Source organism: Panthera uncia, chromosome A2 (genome assembly GCF_023721935.1).
Source record: "Panthera uncia isolate 11264 chromosome A2, Puncia_PCG_1.0, whole genome shotgun sequence".
Lineage (NCBI taxonomy): Eukaryota > Metazoa > Chordata > Mammalia > Carnivora > Felidae > Panthera > Panthera uncia.
In genome coordinates this window covers 129,806,147-129,829,438 of record NC_064816.1, presented here as the reverse complement: position 1 = coordinate 129,829,438, position 23,292 = coordinate 129,806,147, and the positions used below count along the sequence as shown (strand labels likewise).

The following is a 23,292-nucleotide window of genomic DNA, read 5'->3' as shown; positions in this document are numbered from 1 at the left end:
GGTTTTACAATAAGGCCTGATGGTTTTAACAATGCCTTGGAAATGGAGTTTGAGGACTTGTGTCATTCTTGCTTTCAGGTATTTCTAATTTGGGATGTTTCTCAGGCTATATAATTTCCATCTTCTCTACTGCAAGAACCCAGTAATAATGAAGTCCAGGGATAAAATCTGAATGACAATCTGAGATGAACACTCAGACTTCAGGAGTATTTAAGAGTGCTCAGAAGGGCACCTGGGTGGCTCAGTCGGTTAAGTGGCCGACTTCAGCTCAGGTCATGATCTCGCAGTTTGTGAGTTCAAGCCCCACGCCGGGGTCTGTGCTGACAGCTCAAAGCCTGGAGCCTGCTTTGGATTCTGTGTCTCCCTCTCTCTCTGACCCTCCCCCATTCACACTCTGTCTCTCTCTCAAAAATAAATAAACATTAGAAAATAAAAAGAGTGGTCAGAAAGATTTTCATTCTTAATAGGCCATGGGTTTGCATCTACATGAGGTGCAGGAGGCTTACTGCATGCAGCTCTGGGCTTGAAACTGACTTTGTGAAATTGCCTGACATCCCAAATATCCTTTTTTGTTTCACTGAAAGTGTATTTATTTGTTGTGGGTATGAAATCACAGGACAAACATGGGCATCTGTGAGGTTATGATTAAATAACCATTCCCTCTACCTCACCTTTCTTATCTGTAAAATGGGAATGAAAATTAACTGCTTAGTACTCTAACAAACTCACACACAACATATAAATGTCCTGGAGAGCTAGCAGTAAATTTTTTCCTCAGCACAGGGAGTCAAGTAGCTTGAAACAATTTGGGAAGATTTCCAAAGTACCTAATTTGCTTCCAGAGAGTGGGTTGTTGATAGAGAAACTAACCAAATTCACATACAGTCTTTAAAAGTTAAACATCATGACATTTTTTTTCTAACACATGTTCTATTCCAAACATGCAATACTTTCAAAACATCTCCATTAAGCAGGGTGGCTATTTTTGCACAGAAGTAAATGATGGATCACAGGTCATTTGATCAGGATAGGAAAGGATGGGAACCGTTATTCCTAAATGTAGGCCAAATAGTTATTTGTGACTTTTGTAGCCAAAGTAAAAAGAAGTTTGATTACCAGTCCTACCTCCTGCTGGGTGCAGGTTACAAGCAGAATTATCAGGACATTAGACTTCTAGAGCCTCTATCCCAAATTATCCATATTTCAGTTATATAATTTTTCAATTTTGATTCACTTCTGGTGCTCACCACTTGTTTTTCCTGTCAACCCTCATTTTTTTCCATATATCCCTGATTGTTGCCAATCACTTTCAACTACAAAGGTGAAAAAAAAATCTTTCACACATGTCAAAAACAAAACAAAACCCCAGCCTCTCTTAATAACCAGACTCTGTTCTCTACCTCATTCTGTGCTTTCCACTTCACTGAAGATTATTTATCCCCCTGAACCTTCCTACGAATATTTCCATTTTGCCTCTCTTTGTCTTGTGCTTCCATTCTATTCAGACCTGCTATATAACAATCAACTCTTAGTACCCTTTTTTTCTCCTATGTTTTTTGCTCTTTTTAATATCATTTCCCACATCTATAATAAGCAATTCCTTCCTAATTATGAGGTCATCATCTTTGACTTTATCAAATATCTGAAGTCCATCCAAATGTTCATTTCCCAGAAAGGATTAACCTTTATCTCTCTTTTCATAAAGAAGCTCTTTGCACCTCTGGAACTGGAATTGATTTAGTGTATTCCCTAAGACTTCTTGTCTGGAGAGCACCATATATATGGTAACTGAGCCAGTCATTGTGCTAAGAGCTTTAAATGGACATTTTGTTTACTTCTCACAATAATCGTACAAGGTAGGTACTAATATTTTCCATAAAGAAAATAAGACAGAATTTTAGCTAGGAAGTACAAGAGTCAGGTTTCCAAGGAGCTTTATCTAATGCTAGAATCTGACTGCTTGACCTCTTCTTAAACACTCAACTGCTACACTCTTGGAGCACCAGAATAAATACTAATAAAAAGCTTCAACTCTGAGCTCTCAAGAGCCACTTGTGAGTCAAAGCATTAAAACAAATTTCCCAATATATTTGCCTTGCCAATCCTCCTTGTTTCAGCAATCTTGGCTGCACAAGTTAAGTGTGCCTAAGGAGAAAGACTACGTCTGAATAGTTTTTGATGGTACAGAGGAAATGTTACTTAGTAGAGCCAGTGAGCTCTACTTTTGAGCATGAGCTAGGATGAGTGGGGCTTCATACAGAAAATGGGATGAACCAGAGAAGATGGGAAGGCTGTGTGGAAAATTGAGATACCTGGAATTTTAAGCAGAGGTCATATCACAGATGTAAATACCTTTTTGTTGATCATTAGCCCTTTCTCTACAGGTATACCTACTGCTGTAACATGTCAAGAACGCTTTTCTATCATTAATTTCTCACTTTATCTTATTGCTAGAATTCCAAATAATGGAATAACCACTTTAACTTCAAAATATCCCTGAAGCAATGCTTTTAAGAAATTAGAAGTTCCTTTTGGTCATCATGGAGATAGTTTCAAGGACAGAACTAAATCTGGCATTTAAATTTAATGCTTAGGACAAATCGTTTGGCAATCTTAGGGTAAGTATAAAATAGAAGAATGGCAATTATCTTTGAGTTTCTACTACGTTGACAACTAATTTTTAATGTTTATCTCAAAAAATACCCGCCTTTTTCTTTAATGCTCCTGAAAATATAAGACTAATATGTTTGGGTGTGAGGGACTAGGGAGGAATCTAAATGTACTTGATTGTTGTGGCTGTGATCTCAAATGATATGGGAGAAGACATGGGGAAGAAATATATGTACAAATAAAATAAAACCTTTGTGGTTAGGCTCCAAAATCCATAAACCTCAGTAAAATAATTCTGCATGATGTATCTTCAAATATGTAAGGGCCAGATTCCCTTACCCATGCACAGAGTTCTATTTATTTATTTATTTTAAAATATTTTTTTATTTATTTTAAATCTTTACTGTTTATTTATTTTTCAGAAAAAGAGACAGAGTGTGAGCAGGGGAGGGGTAGAGAGAGAGAGGGAGACACAGAATCTGAAGCAGGCTCCAGGCTCTGAGCTGTCAGTACAGAGCCTGACATGGGGCTTGAACTTGTGAATTGCCAGATCATGACCTGAGCCGAAACTGGACGCTTAACCAACTGACCCATGCAGGTGCTACTAGAGCTTTATTTTTGATTAAACTGTTTCAAAATTTAATTTTCCTTAAGAATGATGAATACAATTTAACATGAGATATTTGTATGGCGCTTTCTCTTCATTTTTTTAAAGTGGACAGTTCAATGGTTTTTGGTATAGTCACAGATTTGTGCAACCATCACCACAACCAATTTTAGAACATTGTCATTATCTCAAACAGAAACCCAACACCTCTTAGCTATCACCTTCTTTATCTCCTCACACCCTCCAGTTTCTTGCAACCATGAATCTACCTTCTATCTCTATAGATTTCCCTATTCGGGACATTTAAATGAACTGAATCCTACAATGTGTGATTTTTTTGTGACTGGTTTCTTTAACTTAGCATAATATTTTCAAGGTTCATTATGTTAGAACATGTATCAGTACTTCATTCCTTTTTATTGCTGAATAATATTCCATTATATGGATATACCATGTTTTATTTATGCATTTGCAGCTGATGGGACATTTGGGCTGTTTCCATTTTCGGCTACTGTGAACAATGCTACTATCAACATTCATATACAACTTTTTGTGAGAACATATATTTTCATTTCTCAGGTATATACTTAGGAGCAGAAATGTCAGATTTACAATAACTCTATATTTAACTTTTTGAAGAACTGCCATACCATTTTCCATAGGTGTGCACAATTCTACATTCCCACCAACAATGTATGAGGGTTTTAATTTTTCCACAACTTCACTGACATTTGTTATTTTCCATTTTCTTGATTATTTATAGCCAACCCATAGTTGTGTGAAGTCATCCTTCATTGTGATTTTGGTTTGCATTTCTCTGCCAAATGTTTGCTTAAATTAAGTAAAAGGCAAGCTTACTTCTCGAGATGTACAGTCTCCCACCATTCCTCCTGCCCAAGACTGAGAACCTGGGTATCACTTGCTTAGCCTCCCAACCTGTGTCCTAAATATCCCCTCAGGATCAGACTGGACTTCTGTACAACAAGGTCCTAGAGAGGCTGGAGATGGGAAAGGGGTAAAAAATGGAATAAAAGTGGATTTTCACTAGAAGAATCAGAGTGGGAGATGCAGCACACTCCCTGGACCCTATTGCCTTTTTTTTTTTAAAGTTTATTTTATTTTGAGAGAGAGAGAGAGAGAGAGAGAGAGAGAGAGAGAATGCACACAAGCAGGAGATGGGCAGAGAGAGAGAGAGAGAGAGAGAGAGAGAGAGAATCCCAAGCAGGTTCCACACTATCAGTGCAGAGCCTGATACAGGGCTTGAACTCACGAACAGTGAGATCATGACCTGAGCTGAAATCAAGAGTTGGACACTTAACCAACTGAGACATCCAGGCACCCTGGGCCCCACTGCTTTTTGAAGATCAAAGTAGCGCTCGCTTTGGCAGCACATATACTAATTGAGGATTAAAGTAAATTTTCCTTTTGTAAGAACAGAATATATACAGTTCAATTTCTAGGCAAATAGAACTGAATGGAACCTGTGATAACATCTAGACTGATTTCTAATTTAAAAACAAAGAAAAATAGAGGACTTTTGTTAGGGAATGAGGAAAACTTCATTTGTCATGAAAGATGATGCAAATTGTTGGAGTTTGAAACTGAATGAGAAAAAAATGTGAATTGAAAGAAAAAAATGTGAGAGGAGATGACACCATTAATAAACAGCCTGGGTTGTAACTGGGTGTGACCTTATGGATCTAGAGTGGGTCTGCTTTAACTGTAGTTCCCAATACAGGATTGGGCACATAGTAGGTCCTAAAGGTATATCTATTGCCTAAATATATGAATGGCCTGAAATAAGAAACTCACTTAAGTCTTGATGAAGGGGTAAGGTTTTTAGACGTTTCAGATATTTACATAACCTCCAACAGTTCAATTTGCATTTTCAACGTATGGCTTCTAATGCTTCTTGCTTCTTGCTTACTGCAACAGACTGAATGTTTGTGCCCACCTAAAATTCAGATGTTGAAATCTTAACCTCCAATGTGATGGTGTAAGTAGGTGGGGCCTTTGGGAGGCAATTAGGTCATTAGGACAGAGTCCTCACAAATGAGATTAGTGTCCTTATAAAAGGGACCTCAGAGAGCTCTCTTTCCCTCTTTCCACCATGTGAAGATACAGCAAGAACAGCCATTTATGAACCAGGAATCAGATTCTCACCAGAAACCAGATCTGCTGTATCTTGACCTTGAACTTCCTAGCCTCCTGAACTGTAAGAGATAAATATTTGCTGTTTAAGCCACCAGGTCTATGGGAAATTTGTTAAAGTAGCCTGAACTGGTTCAGACACCTGCTTTAGGTTTACTATCTTCTTCAGTATGTGAGAGAAATTGGTGTTTCTATAGCAAGAATTCAGATATGAAGAGTGGAACCATTTATTTCAATCAAGGTAAACATCTAGTTTTCTGGAATGGAAAAAAAAAACAAAACCCAACAAACAACAACAACACGAGAAACAGAAATTGCTGATTGGTGCTGACAGCTCAAGAAATAAAAGTCGTAAGACAAAGTACCAGGTGGTAAGAGATGAATTAAATGAAGCGTTACTGTGTTCTTTCTTTCCTTTATTCTTTTTGGTAAATGGGCATGAGTGCTTCTACACCAACTTGATACTACAAAAGCCAGGTATACACAAACAGCACAATAATTTTCCTTATTGCTGCACCACTGATGTGGGTGTGTGTTTAAATTTTTTAAAATGAATCATTGTGAGTTGAAATGAGTCAAAACCAGATTGAGACTTCTGTAAAAAATATCAAGCAACTAAAAACCAAAAAGACTAGAAAATATAAAAAAAAAAATTAATCAGTACTTTCAAATCAATACTCCAAATACAGTAATTGTAGGATCTGTCAATCTATACACAGAGTATATCTGTTTTTGAATTTTAGAAGTGATAAAAGTTAAAAAAAACCTACTGATTCGTATACTTCATGTTTTCAAATGTGTTTCTACTCTGTCAATAAAGCACCCAAACAAGAAATCCTAGTTATTTCTTACTACCAAAAAACAAAACAAACAAAAGCTTACCATTTTCTCAGGGTTTCAAATATTTATGTTTTAATTTTCTATGCATATAATAGTGTATAAGATATATGTATTTCAAGAGCATGCATGAATTCATTTTAGGAGATATACATGCCCTAGGTTTAAATTTTAGTTATAGATAGAAGTCTGAAATTATTATTTATAATGGGTTCTCTTTCAAACAAAAGAAGCCTCACAATTCATGAATATATTTTCTCCTAAAGAAATATACCAAATCAGGGGCACCTGGGTGGCTCAGTCAGTTAAGCATCTGATTCTTGATTTCATTTCAGGTAATGATCTCACGGTTTGTGGGATTAAGCCCTGCATTGGGCTCTGTACTGACAGCATGGAGCCTGCTTGGGATTCTTTATCTCCCTCTCTCTCTCCCCCTCCCCAGCTTGTGCTCTCTCTCAAAATAAATAAATAAACATTTAATAAAAAGAAATATACCAAATCTACCATTATTTAGGGATATAATTAAATCAATGATGTACACATTAAAACCAAGGACAGATGATATTTTATCTGAGCATTTTATAAAGGAGACCAGTAAATCAACAATCCCTAAAGAGAAATGTTGTTTATTTGCCTGGGTCTCTGCTGGATGCTCATATCATTCATTTGTTACTCTAAAATAGCAGTAATCCCAAAGATAATGTATGCTACAGGCTTCCAACAAAAAGCATTGACATACCATGATGGTGGTACAGGAACTGAAAGAATTTGAAGACAGGATGTCAATAGATGAATTGATTCTTCTTACTGGAAGTGTGTAATTATTTTTAAGTTTACTGATTACTAACATAATCCTTTAAGTAATGACCATAAGTAATGATCACAAGCAAAGGATGTCTTTTTAGGTGATCCCTCTGTCTTTTTAACTTTCTTGCTTATGATCCAACTAGTCCAGTTAAGAGGCACAAGAGAATAGGGGTGATGAGTGGGAACAGCCTCAAAGAATCAGGGAGAGGGGAAAAGGGGATGGGAGAAGAGTAAGGATGATGCCAAAGAACCAAGGGACAGCTGTGACAGTGCCCAGGCAGTGGCCACTGTATACAGACAAGGTAGCTGCCCAGTGAATGTTTGTGGAACTGAACTTATAAAGTATTGAAAGTGCCTTCCTCCCCCCAACCCACCCGATATACTCACTCTCTCTGGCCTGACAGTCAGGCACAAATATTTTTTTTTTTTTAATTTTTTTTTTCAACGTTTTTTATTTATTTTTGGGACAGAGAGAGACAGAGCATGAACGGGGGAGGGGCAGAGAGAGAGGGAGACACAGAATCGGAAACAGGCTCCAGGCTCCGAGCCATCAGCCCAGAGCCTGACGCGGGGCTCGAACTCAGCCCAGAGCCTGACGCGGGGCTCGAACTCACGGACCGCGAGATCGTGACCTGGCTGAAGTCGGACGCTCAACCGACTGCGCCACCCAGGCGCCCCGGCACAAATATTTTAATAGCAATGCCTTGCATCTAGAGATTAAAGGCCTTATATGAGAGCTTTAAAAAAATTATATATATATATATATATATATAATTTTGATGTAAATCAAGCAAGCATTATTTTTGCAAGCTGATTAGATGAGGAGCTCAGAAGGGGAGACGTGGGCAATCCCTGTGAATAGTCCTGTGATCTTCATGAGTAACGGTCCTCCCTCTCCCACGTAGCCCTGCACATTGTGCTAATGTTCTCAAGCCTTGTTCTTTTCAACATCCCTTCACCATATAAAATTTGTAAGAAGCCCCATTCTCACTGTTCACTTATACTATCTTGAATAATACTTATCACACTATTTTACTTCTAAGTATCCCAAGAAGGTGATCACACAAATAAAAACTGTTTTAGAAATTTGTATCTATGTTGAATTGGTGCTACAGAAAGACTCTAATACATGTGCACATCAGTATATTTAGATATATCATCGCTTCTCGGCCTTTTGGCTAAGATCAAGTGTAGTATCTGTTCTTATCAGTTTAGATATATCTGCACCTGTATGAGATAAGTCACACATGTTTAAATGTTAGAAACATGTCAAACATGTCCTCTCTTCCATACATACGATATTGTTAGCTAAACAATATAATTCTTTCTAACCAAATAACCACTGTGAAATACCTGATTCACTTTGCACCCAACAGCTGGGGCTGAAGCTTGTATTCCCAGCCAGAGCTGAACATAAGCACAATAGGAAAGGCAGAAACAGCTGCAAATTCATGAGAGAAAACATTTGCAAAGCAACTCTGCCTTTAGGCTTCAGGGTAGGAAGGAAGTAAAAGTCATTTTTCTGTTCCTTTTCATATATGGCACCTGCCTTTGGAAAAAAAATTATGTCCATTCTATTTTATAACAGAAACTCCACAGTATTACTAAAACACAAGTTGTAGGAAAATTAGGCCTGGCCAGAGATTTAGCACTTTAACGCAGTCAAAACATTTACAGAACTTGGTCCACAGTTACTACTTGGCTAGCTTAAGCTAGAAGTTCCCTAGGTCTTTGCTGCCGCTGGACTCCTCCCCCAACATTATTTGCTGTAAACAAACTGGATTTCAGTGATGTTGACTGTTTGATCCTTCAAATGCTTTAGGTTTATTTACATAAAATTTAAGGGACTGGAATTCTCTTGGACAAGTGTCAGAGAAATGAATCCTATATGTGGGTCTCAATAGCCCTTTGTCTGTATGTCTTTGTCTTGCTGTCTTGATATCAGGTACGTGTTCTTATCTCCCATACTAAAATTTTAGTTCCTTAAAGGCAGGTTCTGTGTCACTGCTTCCTTTGCTTCACGTATTTGCCTAGTAGAGCAAAGTTAGTAAGTTCTCAGTGCATATCTGATGAATTAAGAACCACACGGTTTAAAAAAAATCAGTGATATCAGCACTTTCCATAAAATAAGTATCTACTTACTTATTTTCCTCTTTAATGTTTTGGATGCACAGATAATGGGCATAATATTGCTTCTTTTATGAAAATGCTGGGAGATAAGAATAAAACACGTGTCACAGCATTTCTGTCACAATGAGACTGATATATGACATATCACTTAGGTGGTAAAATCTGTCACACAGCAGAATTTACTCAGTTATTAAAGTGATCTATCTAAAAATGGGATTTTATTAGAACTTTAGAATCTGGAAATAAGCCAGGAACCTTTTGATGTAAAAAAGTATCAGACCTAAAGTGACTATAGAAAGCTTATTAATATGAAACTGGATGAATGAGGTAATAAACAATTTAGAACAAAAAGAAAGAAAAAATAAAGATAACAAGTCAACATAGTGAACACCTTAGGAATTCAACAGATGCAAGATTCTTTCATCCTCCTTCAATTTTTTTTTTGGAATTCTGCAGAATAATATCAGTGTCAATTAAAAACACATTTAAACACAGAATTACATATTTTACAAGGATAATAGATATGACCATAACTCAAATACTTCAGAGTGCATGCAGAAGGGGACTGAGATTATACTCTTCAGATTTTGAGGAGTTAAGACAGAACTAACTGATCTGAGGTGGGTAAATAAGAACACTGGGCTGGGAGAAAGGGGAGGGGAGAAAAAGTATAGTAATTAGAAGCAGTGGGAGGAGGGGAGACCAAGTGTGGAAACATTTAGATAAGAGGATCTATATGATTAGTTTCGAGCTAGGAAGGTTTTATTTACATTTTATGACTTTGAAAAAATTCCAATATATCCAACTAGTGTAAGAAAAACATGATTTAAAATATGGCAATGACCGATATCCATACCACTATTAACAACAATGGTAATTTTAAAAGATATATTTTGTAAAAGAATACAGATAGAATATGTACAGATGGGCAAGTCATAGGAAAACATCATTGTCCTCAATTGGCTTACCAGAAGTCACTGTCTGATTAGGATGTTAATTACATCAGATTATTATGAAATAAGAATCTCTCTTTAGAAGAAATTTCTACTCTTTGTAAAAAGTCAACATTTCCATAGATACCCTGGTCATTCTGCATTAATCAAGATCCTACTAAGAACTCATGTTGAAAACACTACTCAATTACTATTAAAGAAAACAGATTCAACACAAGAGCATTTTAATTTCTGCAAAGTGCTATGATTCTTGTTTTCTGGAAACACAATAATTGCAAGTCTGAAATGTGAATTTTCACTTATAGAAATACTGTTGCTATCCATTAAAATCATTTATTAATAAAGTCCAGATTTTTCTCCCCCCAGTATATGAACTTCTTTGTGTCTGACCCCATCCTTTTGCAGAATCAGGAGAGCTGAAGTTACAATGGGATCCTGATGATAACGTCCCTTCCTAACTCCTGCCAATATTTCTCAATGATGTGAATGTTTCTTCTCATGGAGACACACGGTTCACACAATAGCTCTCCTTTGATCCGTAGCTTCCCTTGAAATAGGAAAACATCGCCTGGAAGTGCTTTAATTGTTTCATTTTATTTTCCAATCATGTGACAGAAATCATGAATGGAAAAAAAAAACAACAGCAAACAAAATTCTAAACCATTCTGGGCAAGAAAATTAAAGCAACCACATTTAAACTGAAAGCTTCAAGAACTTAACAAAAAAATAGGCTATATACTTCATAAAGAGTGGACCAGTCTTCATTGTCTGGCTTTCAGTCTGTGTCTCTAGCTTTTACTGTGATTTTCACTTTACAATATCTGTAAATACCTTCTGTAAAAACAAAACCAAACTAATTTAACAATACCAAGTAAAACAGCCACAGCCACTCTCAGAAAACATTTACCTGCATAAAGCGACCCTCTGACGTCCCAAGATTAGCAATGGTGAGGTCTCCTTTAATGAAGGTGGATATAGATGTTAAGAGGACTTGGTTGAATTGGCCCATGAATAAGTCAACTCGCTGCAAAGCTGTGGTAAACTCCGTTCGATATTCATCACTGCGCACTTCACAGCCTGATGAATTTCTCAAAAGTGTCTGGAATAAAATATGGTCATAGAATTAATGTGAGTCAGATGCGAACAAGCTGGTAAGAAACTTTTCAGTGTGTCTTTTCAGAGCTCAGAGTAGAATAGCAAGGATAACCATGCAAATAAACAAAGAGCCCCAGACAGGCAGAAATTATTCTAGTGACCTACATGGCTCCAGTACTGGTAGGTGCTGCTATGTGTATATAGACTTTAACTGGGGTAAACCTTACTATCACAGTTTGCACCATGGTTGAATATGTACATACATAAAAATGGAACTTAGTGGTGCTAATAAAAGAAAAACAAAACTATAGATGTCCCAGTCCTGGGCATAAAGGTATTGCTTCTAGCCTGGGTGGCTCAGTTGGTTAAGTGTCCGACTTCAGCTCAGGTCATGTTCTCATGGTTTGTGGGTTCAAGCCCCGCGTCAGGCTCTGTGCTGAATGCTCAGAGTCTGGAGCCTACTTTGGATCCTGTGTCTCCATCTCTCTCTGTCCCTCCCCAGCTCAGACTCTGTCTCTCTCAAAAATAAATAAATATTAAAAAAATAAAAAGGCCCTGCTTCTAGCAGGCAAGTCCAATGAGATGGATTTCAACTGGAATAATAATAAATGTTAGAGTCATACATAATACATTATATATTTTAAAATACAATTTTAAAATAAAATTTAAAATGTGTGCCTTTGTGTGCAGTGAGGTGGTAGGGGGGTGGTGGCTGATAGATAATTCACCAGGAGGCAGTGGAACACAGACCCCAGACTCAAGTTCTGCATCAAATCCTAGTCTGTCATGCTTATTTGCCTTACACAGACCCTATAGCCTCTATGTGTTTGTGAAATTCAGGTTATTCATTTCAGTCTCCCAGGAAAATCAAGAGACTTATAGAAATGTACCAACCTTGCATAGCTGTTATAAAAGTTAAATGAGCTAATTTACAGACATCTTTTACCATAAAACCCAGCACCCAGAAAATCCCACTGAAGTATTTGTCATTATTATGGTAAAAGGCTCAAAAAAATGTAGAAACCATGCATCAAATGCTGCAATAGTTAACTTACTAAAAGGCAATTACCACTCAATCAGGTATTTATCTTTTAGGCTCAAGTGCAAAATTTTAAAAATATTGTTCAATTATATATGTCAGTTAAGCACTGTGGATCCCTTCCTTCACCTTGACACTTCAGTATCCTGATTTTCCTTCTACTTCTTACACTGCAACATTTGGTCTCTGGTGTAGGGCCATCTATGTCAGGGTTTCTCAAGGATCCATCCTAAGGCTGCTCCTCTCCTCACTCTTCACACTCTCTGTAGGCAACCTCTGTCTCTCCCATGATGTCTATTGCCATTTAGTTGACACACATTTGTACCTCCACCCTATCCTCTCCTCTGAGAGGATATATATCAAATTGCCTATGAAATACACACTCAGATGTCTCCATGCATATATCAAATTGCCTATGAAATACACACTCAGATGTCTCCAAGACCTCAGGTTCAACACAATCAAAGTAGAAACCATCATTTTCCCTCATGCCTGATCTGATGATACCACACACCCTAATGGATGGTTCTATCATTCCTCCAGATGCACAAGTCATAAATCTAGGTGCCATCCCTGATTCCTCCCCATGTACAGTCGATCACTTATTTTCATCAGTTGCAGTTTCTAAATATCTCCTGGATCCATCCAGTTTTCTCTGCCTCCATACTTCAACCCTTATTCAAGCTATCCCCTCCCTTTCCTGAACTACTACAATGGCTTCCAAACTGGACCTGCCACATCTGATCTCACCCAATCTCTTTCCAGGTCCATTCTCTACACTGCAGCCAGATTTTTTCCCCCCATAAAACACAAATCTCATCACATCACTCTTTTTAAAACACTGAATGTCCCCCTACTGTTCTTAGGATAAAAGACAAAAATTTTAACATGGTCTGATGAGCCCTTCATCATCTGGATCCTACTGAACTTTCCAGAATCATTCTCATTGTGTTCTCCTTTGCACTCTGTACTCCAGGGAGCTGGCCTTTGGTCAGTTCTCCAAATATGCCATATGTCCTCTCATTACAGGGCCTTTGCACATATTGTTCCCTCTTCCTGGAGTGATCCTTCCACCTTCATTCATTTTATTAACTGCTATGCCTCCTTCAGATCTTAGTGCATCATCATTTCCTTAGGAGGCCTATCCTGACCTTAATATCTAGGTCAAATGCTTCTATTACAGACTGTCATAATACATTTTACCTATTTGTCATAGCACTCACAGCTGTAACTATTTGCTTGTGGATTATGACTGAAGTCCCTGCCATCAGAGACTCTGCTTGTTCACCAAGGTATTGCTAGTAGTAGATGAAATATCACACAGAGATCTTTAATAAATATTAAGTGAATGAATGAGTAAATGAATCAATTATAAGTAGAGAGGGAATGAGTGTGGAGATGTAAACTAATATTACTAAAGCTTTTTTTTTTTTCTTTCAGTAATAGGTACAGGAAAGAGTTTATAAAAAATGAATAGAGATAAACATTAGAAAAAAAAAAAGCTAAAAAAAACAAGGCTGGGTGCCTGGGTGGCTTAGTCGGTTAAGTATCCGACTTCGGCTCAGCTCATGACCACATGGTCTGTGAGTTCGAGCCCCGCAACAGGCTCTGTGCTAGCAGCTCAGTCCCTGGAGCCTGCTTCAGATTCTGTCTCCCTCCCTGTCTCTCTTTCTACCCCTCCCCCACTCATGCTCTGTCTCTGTCTCTCAAAAATGAATAAACGTTAAAAAAAATTAAAAAAAAAAAGAGGAATGAATAGAGTGTCTGGCTCCTGACTGTACTGATAAGACATTTGGGAATTAGTAAATGGAGGGCAGATAACAGGAGGCAGGAGGATAAACAAGGAAAATGAAGTCTAACTTGTTAGAAAAAGAGAAAAAGTTCATTTTTACAGATTTTTGTATGTAGTTTCAAGTTAAGGAAAATTATTTGAAGATCAGGAATTCTCTATTATTGTCCTATTATATTTATAATAATTAGAAATATTTATAATAATTAGAAAGCTGTCAGAGTAGATTTCAAACCAACTTAGTGTTTAAGAACAAAGTGAAATAAAAAATTCAGTTATCCTTATTAACTTTTATGGTTAAAAATAATCTACAATACTGTTTTATATAGCAACAAATATTTCTTCATTTTAAAAAGTGGCAATAAATTAGCAAACAAAGAGTCTCAGAGATGCAAAACCTGCTGACTCTTACAATTAATGAAATGTACTGGTTCTAGACATTTATTTTGATATATTAATGAGTACTATTTCACTATTTAATTAGAAGCTTTTCTTCACTAAAGTACTATAGATTGCTCTGAGGAATAGCAGATAACTGAGACATACCAGCAATTCAATAGTAACCGATTAATTGGTAATTAAGTTTCCATTGGTGATCAATCATCCATTTTGCAGATATAGTCAGAACCAAGGGACACTGCTTAAAGAAGCAAAGACTAGTTTTAAATCAAAGAGCATTTCAAGTATTCCATTTCAGAAGTGACTGCTCTTCAGGGTCAGTATCTGTGGTTGTTTTGTTCCTTTTCTTGCTTGTTCTTACTTTTTTTCTATGTCTAGACGGCATCCTGGGAACCTAAGGCCTCAAATTTGACCTAGTGGAGATATGATGGATTCATTGGAATATGAAAACAATTTGCTGCATGTGGAGTAGAGTCTTAGATTATAAACTAGTAGCAGGCTTCTATCAACAAGATGCCCCAAACGGTCTCATTCATCTTTTATCATCCCGCCCTGTATTGTGCCCAGCACACAGTAGGCATTTAATAATAGCTTCCTTAAAAATTAATGCATCTGCAAGGTACCCAGAGATAAGCCCATCTGCCTACCCAGCTTGCTTTGTTGTCTGCTTGCTGAACTGGGCCAGTGGGAGAACGGAAGTGAGATGGGCCTCGGAGTGTCTGCAAACCTGCAAGAAGTCCTCAATCTTTTTTTTTTTTTTTTAATTTTTTTTTTAACGTTTATTTATTTTTCAGACAGAGAGAGACAGAGCATGAACAGGGGAGGGGCAGAGAGAGAGGGAGACACAGAATCTGAAACAGGCTCCAGGCTCTGAGCTGTCAGCACAGAGCCCGACGCGGGGCTCAAACTCACGGACCGCGAGATCATGACCTGAGCCGAAGTCGGACGCTTAACCGACTAAGCCACCCAGGCGCCCCCTCAATCTTTTTTAAATGGAGGGAAAGTAACACAACCAGAACTCTGAATTGTATGTCTGTTTCCTCACATGTAAGGCATAAATGTAGAACTCTGCACCTGACTCAATTCACATTTATGTATATTCACGTATATTTACACTTTTAGGTTTCTCCTTTAGGAAATAGTAAGGTCTCTAAATGGTACCTCCTCAAGGACTAACTGTATTATGTCTCTATCTCCCTCCCCCAAATAAATTCCTAAGTATAAAAACATTGCACAATGCTGGAATAGGATCTACAGAACTCCTTGATCTTGAAAAATTATGTAATTTGGAGCTAAAAAAACAAATATCATGTCAGATCCAAATGACATTCAGATTTTATAAATCACAGATTCCTAACCTTTTTCTTTTTCATTTTTCTCCATAGCAGAGATCTGCAGGAAAGGACTGGGGCCACAAGCTTCTAGGAGAAAGTAACATTCCAGCATTCAGTGCAGGAGAGGGGACTACTCCTTGTCTCTTCCTTCTGAGAATCTTGACAAACTCTATGATTGGGGTCAGGGTGGCAGGAACTAGCTTACAGAGCCCCATGTTGTCTTTGAGTTTGAACAGAATTTTAACTCTCAGGGAACCCTGGTTTAAGCTCTCAGCATTGCAAATGTAGGAAAATGCTCTCTACTCATAAATCTCAGTCTGAGTCACTATGTGCCTTAAAGGAAATGTATTTGCTGCTCATTTGTTCAGGGAAGACGGGGAGGCTTCTTCTCACAACTTTACATACAGTTCCTGGGTACAGCATTTGGAGTGATTGGGTGGAGATGGGAGACCTACAGATCTACTGCCAGGGGTCTCCTTGCCACTCGTGTTTCCCTCAAAGCCAAGAGGCCCTGTGCTTTGGGGTAAAACTGAGCATAGCTTGTGGAAGGCAGTTCTCTAGTAAAAGCTGCTTTGGGGCACCAAGGAAGAGTCTACAAAGGTTTCAGCCCAGCACTAGTTGGAGAGTCAGACTAACTCTCTTTTTGGTAACAAAGGAAGGAAGGAGGAAGAAAGGAAGGGATGGGGGATATCTGTCTTTACCCTGCACCTACCTACACTGTGCCAGGCACTGAGTTGGGCATTTTTACGTGCAGGCCGATGCGCAGCCCTGTAAGGTTTTCAGTTTTCAGGAGTAGGAGACTCAGAGCAGCCAAGGGTGCGGCCACAGTGGCCGATTCACGCTGGAAATGGCATCAGAACTGAAACAGTCATTAGAATTCAGTTCTCTGTGATTCTCAACCTCATGAATTTCTTCTGCTACTGTTTACTATTCTGGGCAAAGTTCCAAGAATTGCACAATTACAAAAACGGTAAGGGCCTTAGAGACCATCTTACCCCAGCTCCTCATTTTAAATATGAGAAACTCAAAGTCAGGGAAATTGTACCTCTCAAAAAGTTGGAATCATTCAACAAAAGTTATCAATCAGCATGTAAAAAACCTACAACCCTTCAAAGTACGAAATGTGGATTCACTCACCCCTGATTGCTTTTCTGAGAGAAAGGCTGGAATTAATTATTTTTTTTCTGGATAGTGGCATAAAGATGACTACTAGCATTTTGGGCTGTTCTAATCAGCTTGGCTCTCAAATCTTCCTCTCTATTGCCTATTTTGGTTTATGAACATTAACATGTTTCCACCCAGGTAATTCTAAAATTTCAGTCAACACCAACGCCTCTCTCTTGAGCATTTCTCACATCCAACTAGTTGCTCAATTCCTCTGACCTCTGGCTACAGCCCTCCAGCCACTCCTGCACCCCTGCCCTAGGCTAGTGTTTCCTCATTGGCCTTCCTGTCTTCCATCTCATCTGCCTTGAAGCAGTTATGAGCGGTCACTCTCTTCTTCAAAACCTTAGTTGCTTCCCAAAGGATTGCAGGAAAAGCCCGCACTCCCTACTATGGTATCCACACCTGCCTTAGTTTGTTCTTAAGTCTTTTTTCCATTAAAGTGAAACGTCAAGTGACATCTAGGACACCAAATGAATCTAAGAGTGGCTATCCTGACACAAGACCCTTCCCATTCTTGGATTCTTGCATTTGCTTTAGCAGCTGATGTCTCAGCTTCTGCTAGTCAGTGATACCTTCTCCTTGGCCACGTGAACCTAAAGCCTGGCTCTTTTCTAAAGTCTCTCCTTGCGAAGTCTGTTGAAGGACAGAAGTTATGTTTTAGTGGACTGGGAGGGAGATAGTGACAAAGAATAAGATGGACAGTATATGGGTATAAGTAGATGCCATAAAGCTTGAGATATCTGAGTCAAGAGGGAAAAAGAAACAGGAAAAAAAATTCACTTAATACATTGTTTAGGCATATACACATATGTAGTGCAACTAATGGCAAGGAAAAGATAATTCGCAATCACTGTTTACCTACTTTTCTGGGAAGGAGAGGGATATGACTGGGGTGGGACATACAGGGGACTTAGAGGCTTTGGTGATATTCTCTTTTTTAAGCCTGGTGGTAGAGAACTCAGTATTTGTTTTACTGTACACACACGCGCGCGCGCGCACACACACACACACACACATAAAGAGAACATGAGTCTTTTGCATATATGAATATAACAAAAATAAATTTTAAATGAATTACCAATGAATTCATTTAATTGGTAATTTAATTCATTGGAATTACCAATGAATAAATGCGAAGTGAAAAAGTGGAGACAGCCTACTACAAACTCTCCCTACCCCAATTTCCTGACATCCTAAGCAGATTTGAAACACTCTCATGGCTTTTGTCATCTCACAGAAGCTCACAGTAATGTTAAATATCATCTGCATAGTAGGTTATGGTTTTCCAAGTACATTATCTCATCTGATCCTCTCAGTAGGTCTGTAAATTGGATTTGTTATGATCATTACATTTCTACAGATGAAGAAACTAAAGTTTAGAGAGTTGTCAGTAAATATCAGAGCTTGAACCCTAGCTGTTGATTTCAAATCCAAATCCAACTGCATCATACTCCTTACTTATAGGCTCCTACAGTATTTCTGAGACAAACTCACATTCTAGGGATGGTCTAAGGACACTGAAAAAGAATGTGCGTGCCTACAGCACAGGACTGTTTCTACCCAGCTGGGATTTGATGAGTTGCATGACCTTAGGCAAATAGCTTGATCTCTCTGAGTCTGAGCTTTACTTTGCTGATATAAAAAACATTTGTCCAGAGTGTTTATAATGCGTCAGACACTGTTCTAAGCACTTTCCAAATATTAATTCATAACAATCCTAGGAGGAAACTGAGGCACTGCATGGTCAAAAGACCAGCAGCTGCAGGGCAAGGATTAAACTTAGGTCACACAGCAGCAGTGTCTTCACCCCCCACCTAGGTTTGTCTATAAAGGAAGGGGTTGAGGGAATTAATCCAAAATTCTCTTCTGGCTCTACCATGCTGTGGGTCTGTGGATGGCTTTCCAAAGCTTCCTCTAGGCTTGGAATTACCAAGCTGCCATTGGCCTGCTGCTGGAACAAATGACTGCTCAGGATATTTAGGATGTCATGAGTAAACAGTCACTGTCCCCCAATCATCTTAGGCTACTCCAACACATGAAAAGATTCTGGATACATATGCCCATTTTTTAAGAAGTTTGAAAAGCATTTAATTGCTCAAGGTTCATCCTTTTCTAAAATAATAATATGAAATCCACTCTGAGAACCAATGGTAAACATCCTGTTCTGCTTTAAAAAAAAAACAAAAACTTATTACAAACCTGCTTCCTTAACTCAAGGGCTTATATACTGTCATAGGGTTAAATATTAGGAACCACTCTACAATTTGTAAGTCTTGAAACAATAATTTATTCTTTCTTTACCTTTTCATGAATACTTGGCCAATTTTTTTTTTTTTACCTGACTCAGACGTATACTTTTTTTTTTATAAAATGAACACTGAAGTGCTATATACCTCAGTGTATTTGATTCAAACTGTTTTCCCTAACTAACATTATGATGCATGCAGTGAATATGCAATTACATTTAATTCTGTATAATTAAGGATGTGATATACTTAAAATAGAGATTCCTTTAATTCATCTATAGGACAGATTTAGCTCATCTATAGATAATTTAAATCAGTCTTGCAGCTAGATTTAAAAAAACGTACTATTTTATAAAATCTTTGCCAGTTCACTCATACCAGCCCTCTCTCCTTCTTGTACATGACGAAACTAACAGAAGCATTTTAATATAAATTTTATTCATAATCATCTTTTAAAAAAATTTTTTTAAAGGTTTATTCATTTTTGAGAGACAGAGAGAGACAGAGCATGAGTGGGGAAGGGGCAGAGAGAGGGAGACACAGAATCCGAAACAGGCTCCAGGCTCTGAGTTGTCAGCACAGAGCCCAATGCAGGGCTTGAACTCACAAACTGCGAGATCCTGACCTGAGGTGAAGTCGGACGCTCAACCGACTGAGCCACCCAGGCGCCCTAATAATCACCTTTTCTACAGATTCTATTGACATATAATAGTGGTTTTCTGGGGGATATGTATTTCAAAATAGATAGTCCCTCTTACTCAGCTTTGAGTATTTAAAGCTGGTTAAATACTCAACTGCTTTAATTTCAGGAATTCCACATAACTTATTTCTCTAAATTTCATTCATGTTCTCTCTTCTGTTTATTCATGTTCTCTCCTTCTGTTCTCTCTTCTGTGGGACTGGGAGGGAGGTGCTGTGGACTGCAGGCAGAGGCACAGAGCTTTGAACTTCAGTGTCTGCTTATGTTGCTTTCAGACATATTTAACTTCTATGAGTCTGTACTCAAATATCTAAGATGTCAACATGAAGCCTGATTGTCTGTAAAATGCAGAAAAGTCAGTTCTCTGCCAGAGCAGGACCTTTTCTTTGGGGTCCTTAATGCAAGGCCAGACTGTTAGGATGGTGTGGTTGAACGCTAAGAATGTGACCATTTTGTGCTACAAAGACAACTCAGCTTCATGTTGTGCTCAGCCACAGTTTTAAAAGAAAGATGCTTCCTTAATACTTGTGCTGCCACAAACTCCCCTTGATGAAGTAATCCTACTGCACTGCTTCAACAGCCACGGAGTTCATTACAACCAGAGACCTCAAGCAGGGGAGCAAAGCTGGGGGGGGGGGGCAGTTGAAGAAGAGCTGATTTGTCTCCAGGAAGGGAGAAAGGGCATCATCTCTGGCCCTGTGTGTTCAGATGGCCCTGAATGCAATACAACCATGCATCTGGCCAACACGCTGCTGGCTCGACAGTAGTGATTCACGAGGTGATGGACGCTGCCTCGTGGATGATCTAACTTCACACACCCAGCGGCATTCTCTCTTCTGAGGACTAGCCCTGTCTCTGCAACTGCCTTTAGGCCAAGTTTGAATGTGCCATTAATGACATTTGAACTCACTGCTTTTCTTTCCAAACTAATTCCCTCTTCTGGCTTCCTATTTCTATATGGCATCAATAGCCACCCTCTCCCTTCAGGACGTCTCAGTCATCTTTGACTTTTCCTTTTATTTTATTGTTTACATCCATCTATCAATTCTTAAAAATGTTTCTATAGAGTTAAAGGAAATCGCACACTTGGCGTCCCAGAATCTAATTTCCTTGATTCCAGAATGTCTTTGTTCAATTCCACTTTCATAACTTTTTAGAGTAAGGTTCCCCAAATGCCTTAGTCATATCCAGTGGTAACCACCCTAGCCTAGTGGAGAAGAGCATGGGCTCAGGAGTGGCCTTGCCCTTACCCGCTGTGCAAACTTAGAGAGAATACTTAGATCACCAAGCCTCACTTCTTCACTGGTAAAATGGAAAAATGCACATCTATCTAACAGAATTGCTTTGAGGTTTAAGTGAAATGAGTCGTGCCAGAGCAGACACACAAAATAACTAATAATGCAAAGCACAAAGAACACCACTGATAGATACATTCTGAAAACACTGGTACAGGTGGTAATGCTAGAAGATTAGGAAAAAGATAAGATCAAGTATGGGCTTAAACAGCTTTGCTCATGGCAGAGGCCAAAGCTGACACAGGTCTTGACAGAAGGTGGATTAGTGAAGAGGGAAGAAATATTTGGAGCAGAATGTATTTTATGTACATGTGTATACACATGTATAAAAATGCATTTACATATAAATGAAATAAAAACATATCCACCTTCCGAGGTATCCCCAGGATTCAAAAGACTCTGAATTCTAATATGATAGGGGTTCTGGAATTCTACGTGTTAAAATGTTTCCTTCTTTATCATCATTTCCCAAGGTGAATCAGATCTAAAACAGACCAAGTCCATGTGGTTTGGCTTAGCAGCCTTCATACCTCACTTCAGTCACAGCCAGGAGTGACAGAGTGATTCATAAAGAAAGCTGTTCCAAGTGAAGCAAATTTTAATGCTTAGTGTATAGAATTTTTCTCCTTTTCTCTATTTAGTTAATAGAAAACAAATTTTAATGTGCTTACTCATTGAATTGTAAGAGATACTCAAAACACAGAACACTAGTTACCCTGCACTAAGCAGTAAGACAGAAGCAGTTCTTTCTGTAGAGTATAAGAGCTGCGGTCTGTTGATGTGCCTAACAGTGTCATGCTCAATAGAAAACAGGCTGATGAATGTCTTAGAGGATGGCCAGTTGAGGTGAAAGATGGATGAAACCACAGTTCCTCAATTGTGCCCCAGTATTTTGTTTAAACCCATGTCTATATCCTAACCTGCCATGACTGTCATCACCTCTTATCCTTCTTTTCCATCTTACCATTGTGCAGTGGGCCTCTTTACTCATCTTCTTCCCTTGTTCCCAACCAGAACTGTGTATCAGAAACCTCAATCTGTGGGTAACCCTTCTCATTGACCAAAGTCTACAAGCCCCTACCAAACTCTCTTCTAATCTTTCTGCATCTACATCAAGGCCAAGCTCATGCTATGCACCAAGCATGTATTTGGTACATATGCAGTGACACCATTATGGCCACAGTAAAGGTGGTATTGAAAAAGACCTTCACTATTAACTTCTTTTTCTTAACCCACAAATTATTTTCAACTTGAAATCATAGACTGGTGGTTAGTGAAAAATCTATGAATTCAAAAAGCAAACTTCATGGGAGGTCACCTCTACTAGTACCACTGCTCAAGCAATGTCTACTAGAAGGTTTTGCCTAAAGTCTCTCATTCAGACAATATCACCCACTTAAAAGGGACACTGTTGAAAGGCTCAAAAAAACATTATGGAGCAGAGAAGTTAATCTACCTTTCTCCTTTTAATTGCTCTAATTATGTTTTCCCAATTTTGATTAAGTACAAAGCTCTGGAATTTCTATTTACTCTCCCTATCATCTTTTCTTCTCCTTTCATTGTTTTCCTTGTTTTTTGATCCATCTTCATTCCACACTGGTGTATGAAGGAAGGGGTGTGTGTGTGTGTGTGTGTGTGTGTGTGTGTGTGTGTGTGTAAGGAAGGGACCAACACTTCCCAGAATTTCTTCCATGCTATTTTAACTTTTGGAAACTCCTCAATTCTATACATTAGTTTTTAGAGATTTGGGGGAGGAAATGAAAAACTGTTTTATCTAAAAATAATTTTTACTAATCAGCATTTCATTACATTACTTGAAATATGAGGCTGTGCCATAACTATTTGCTCATTTGATAAACAGATATTTTGTTCAAGCAATTCTGTTAGGTACTAAGGATGTGGAGATAAAAGCCACAGTTCATATCTTCAGGGGCTAATGAGGAAACCAGTGAACATATTACCACAGAGTGTGGTAAGAGATATGGTAGAAATAAGCAAAGGGTGCTACTGGAGTACTCAGGAAAGGCAGCTTATCCAGAATGGAGGGTTAGGGGAAAGCTAGAGAAGATTTCCTGGGGAAGGAAATGCCTGAGTAGAATTGTAAAGAACTGGGAGAAAATGTGAACCTGACAA

The 23,292-nt window shown here is 38.4% G+C and overlaps 1 protein-coding gene and 1 pseudogene across 1 annotated transcript in view; one reads left to right on the top strand and one right to left on the bottom strand.

Annotated features, from left to right (window-relative positions):
• MET (MET proto-oncogene, receptor tyrosine kinase) overlaps nucleotides 1–23,292 on the bottom strand; it is a 112,774-nt gene that overhangs the window by 47,922 nt on the left and 41,560 nt on the right. Inside the window, exon 3 of the mRNA XM_049642969.1 lies at nucleotides 11,003–11,194. Coding sequence (XP_049498926.1) covers nucleotides 11,003–11,194 — 192 coding nt within the window. The remainder of the gene's footprint in view (nucleotides 1–11,002; nucleotides 11,195–23,292) is intronic.
• LOC125931183 (uncharacterized) lies at nucleotides 8,171–8,282 on the top strand (annotated as a pseudogene).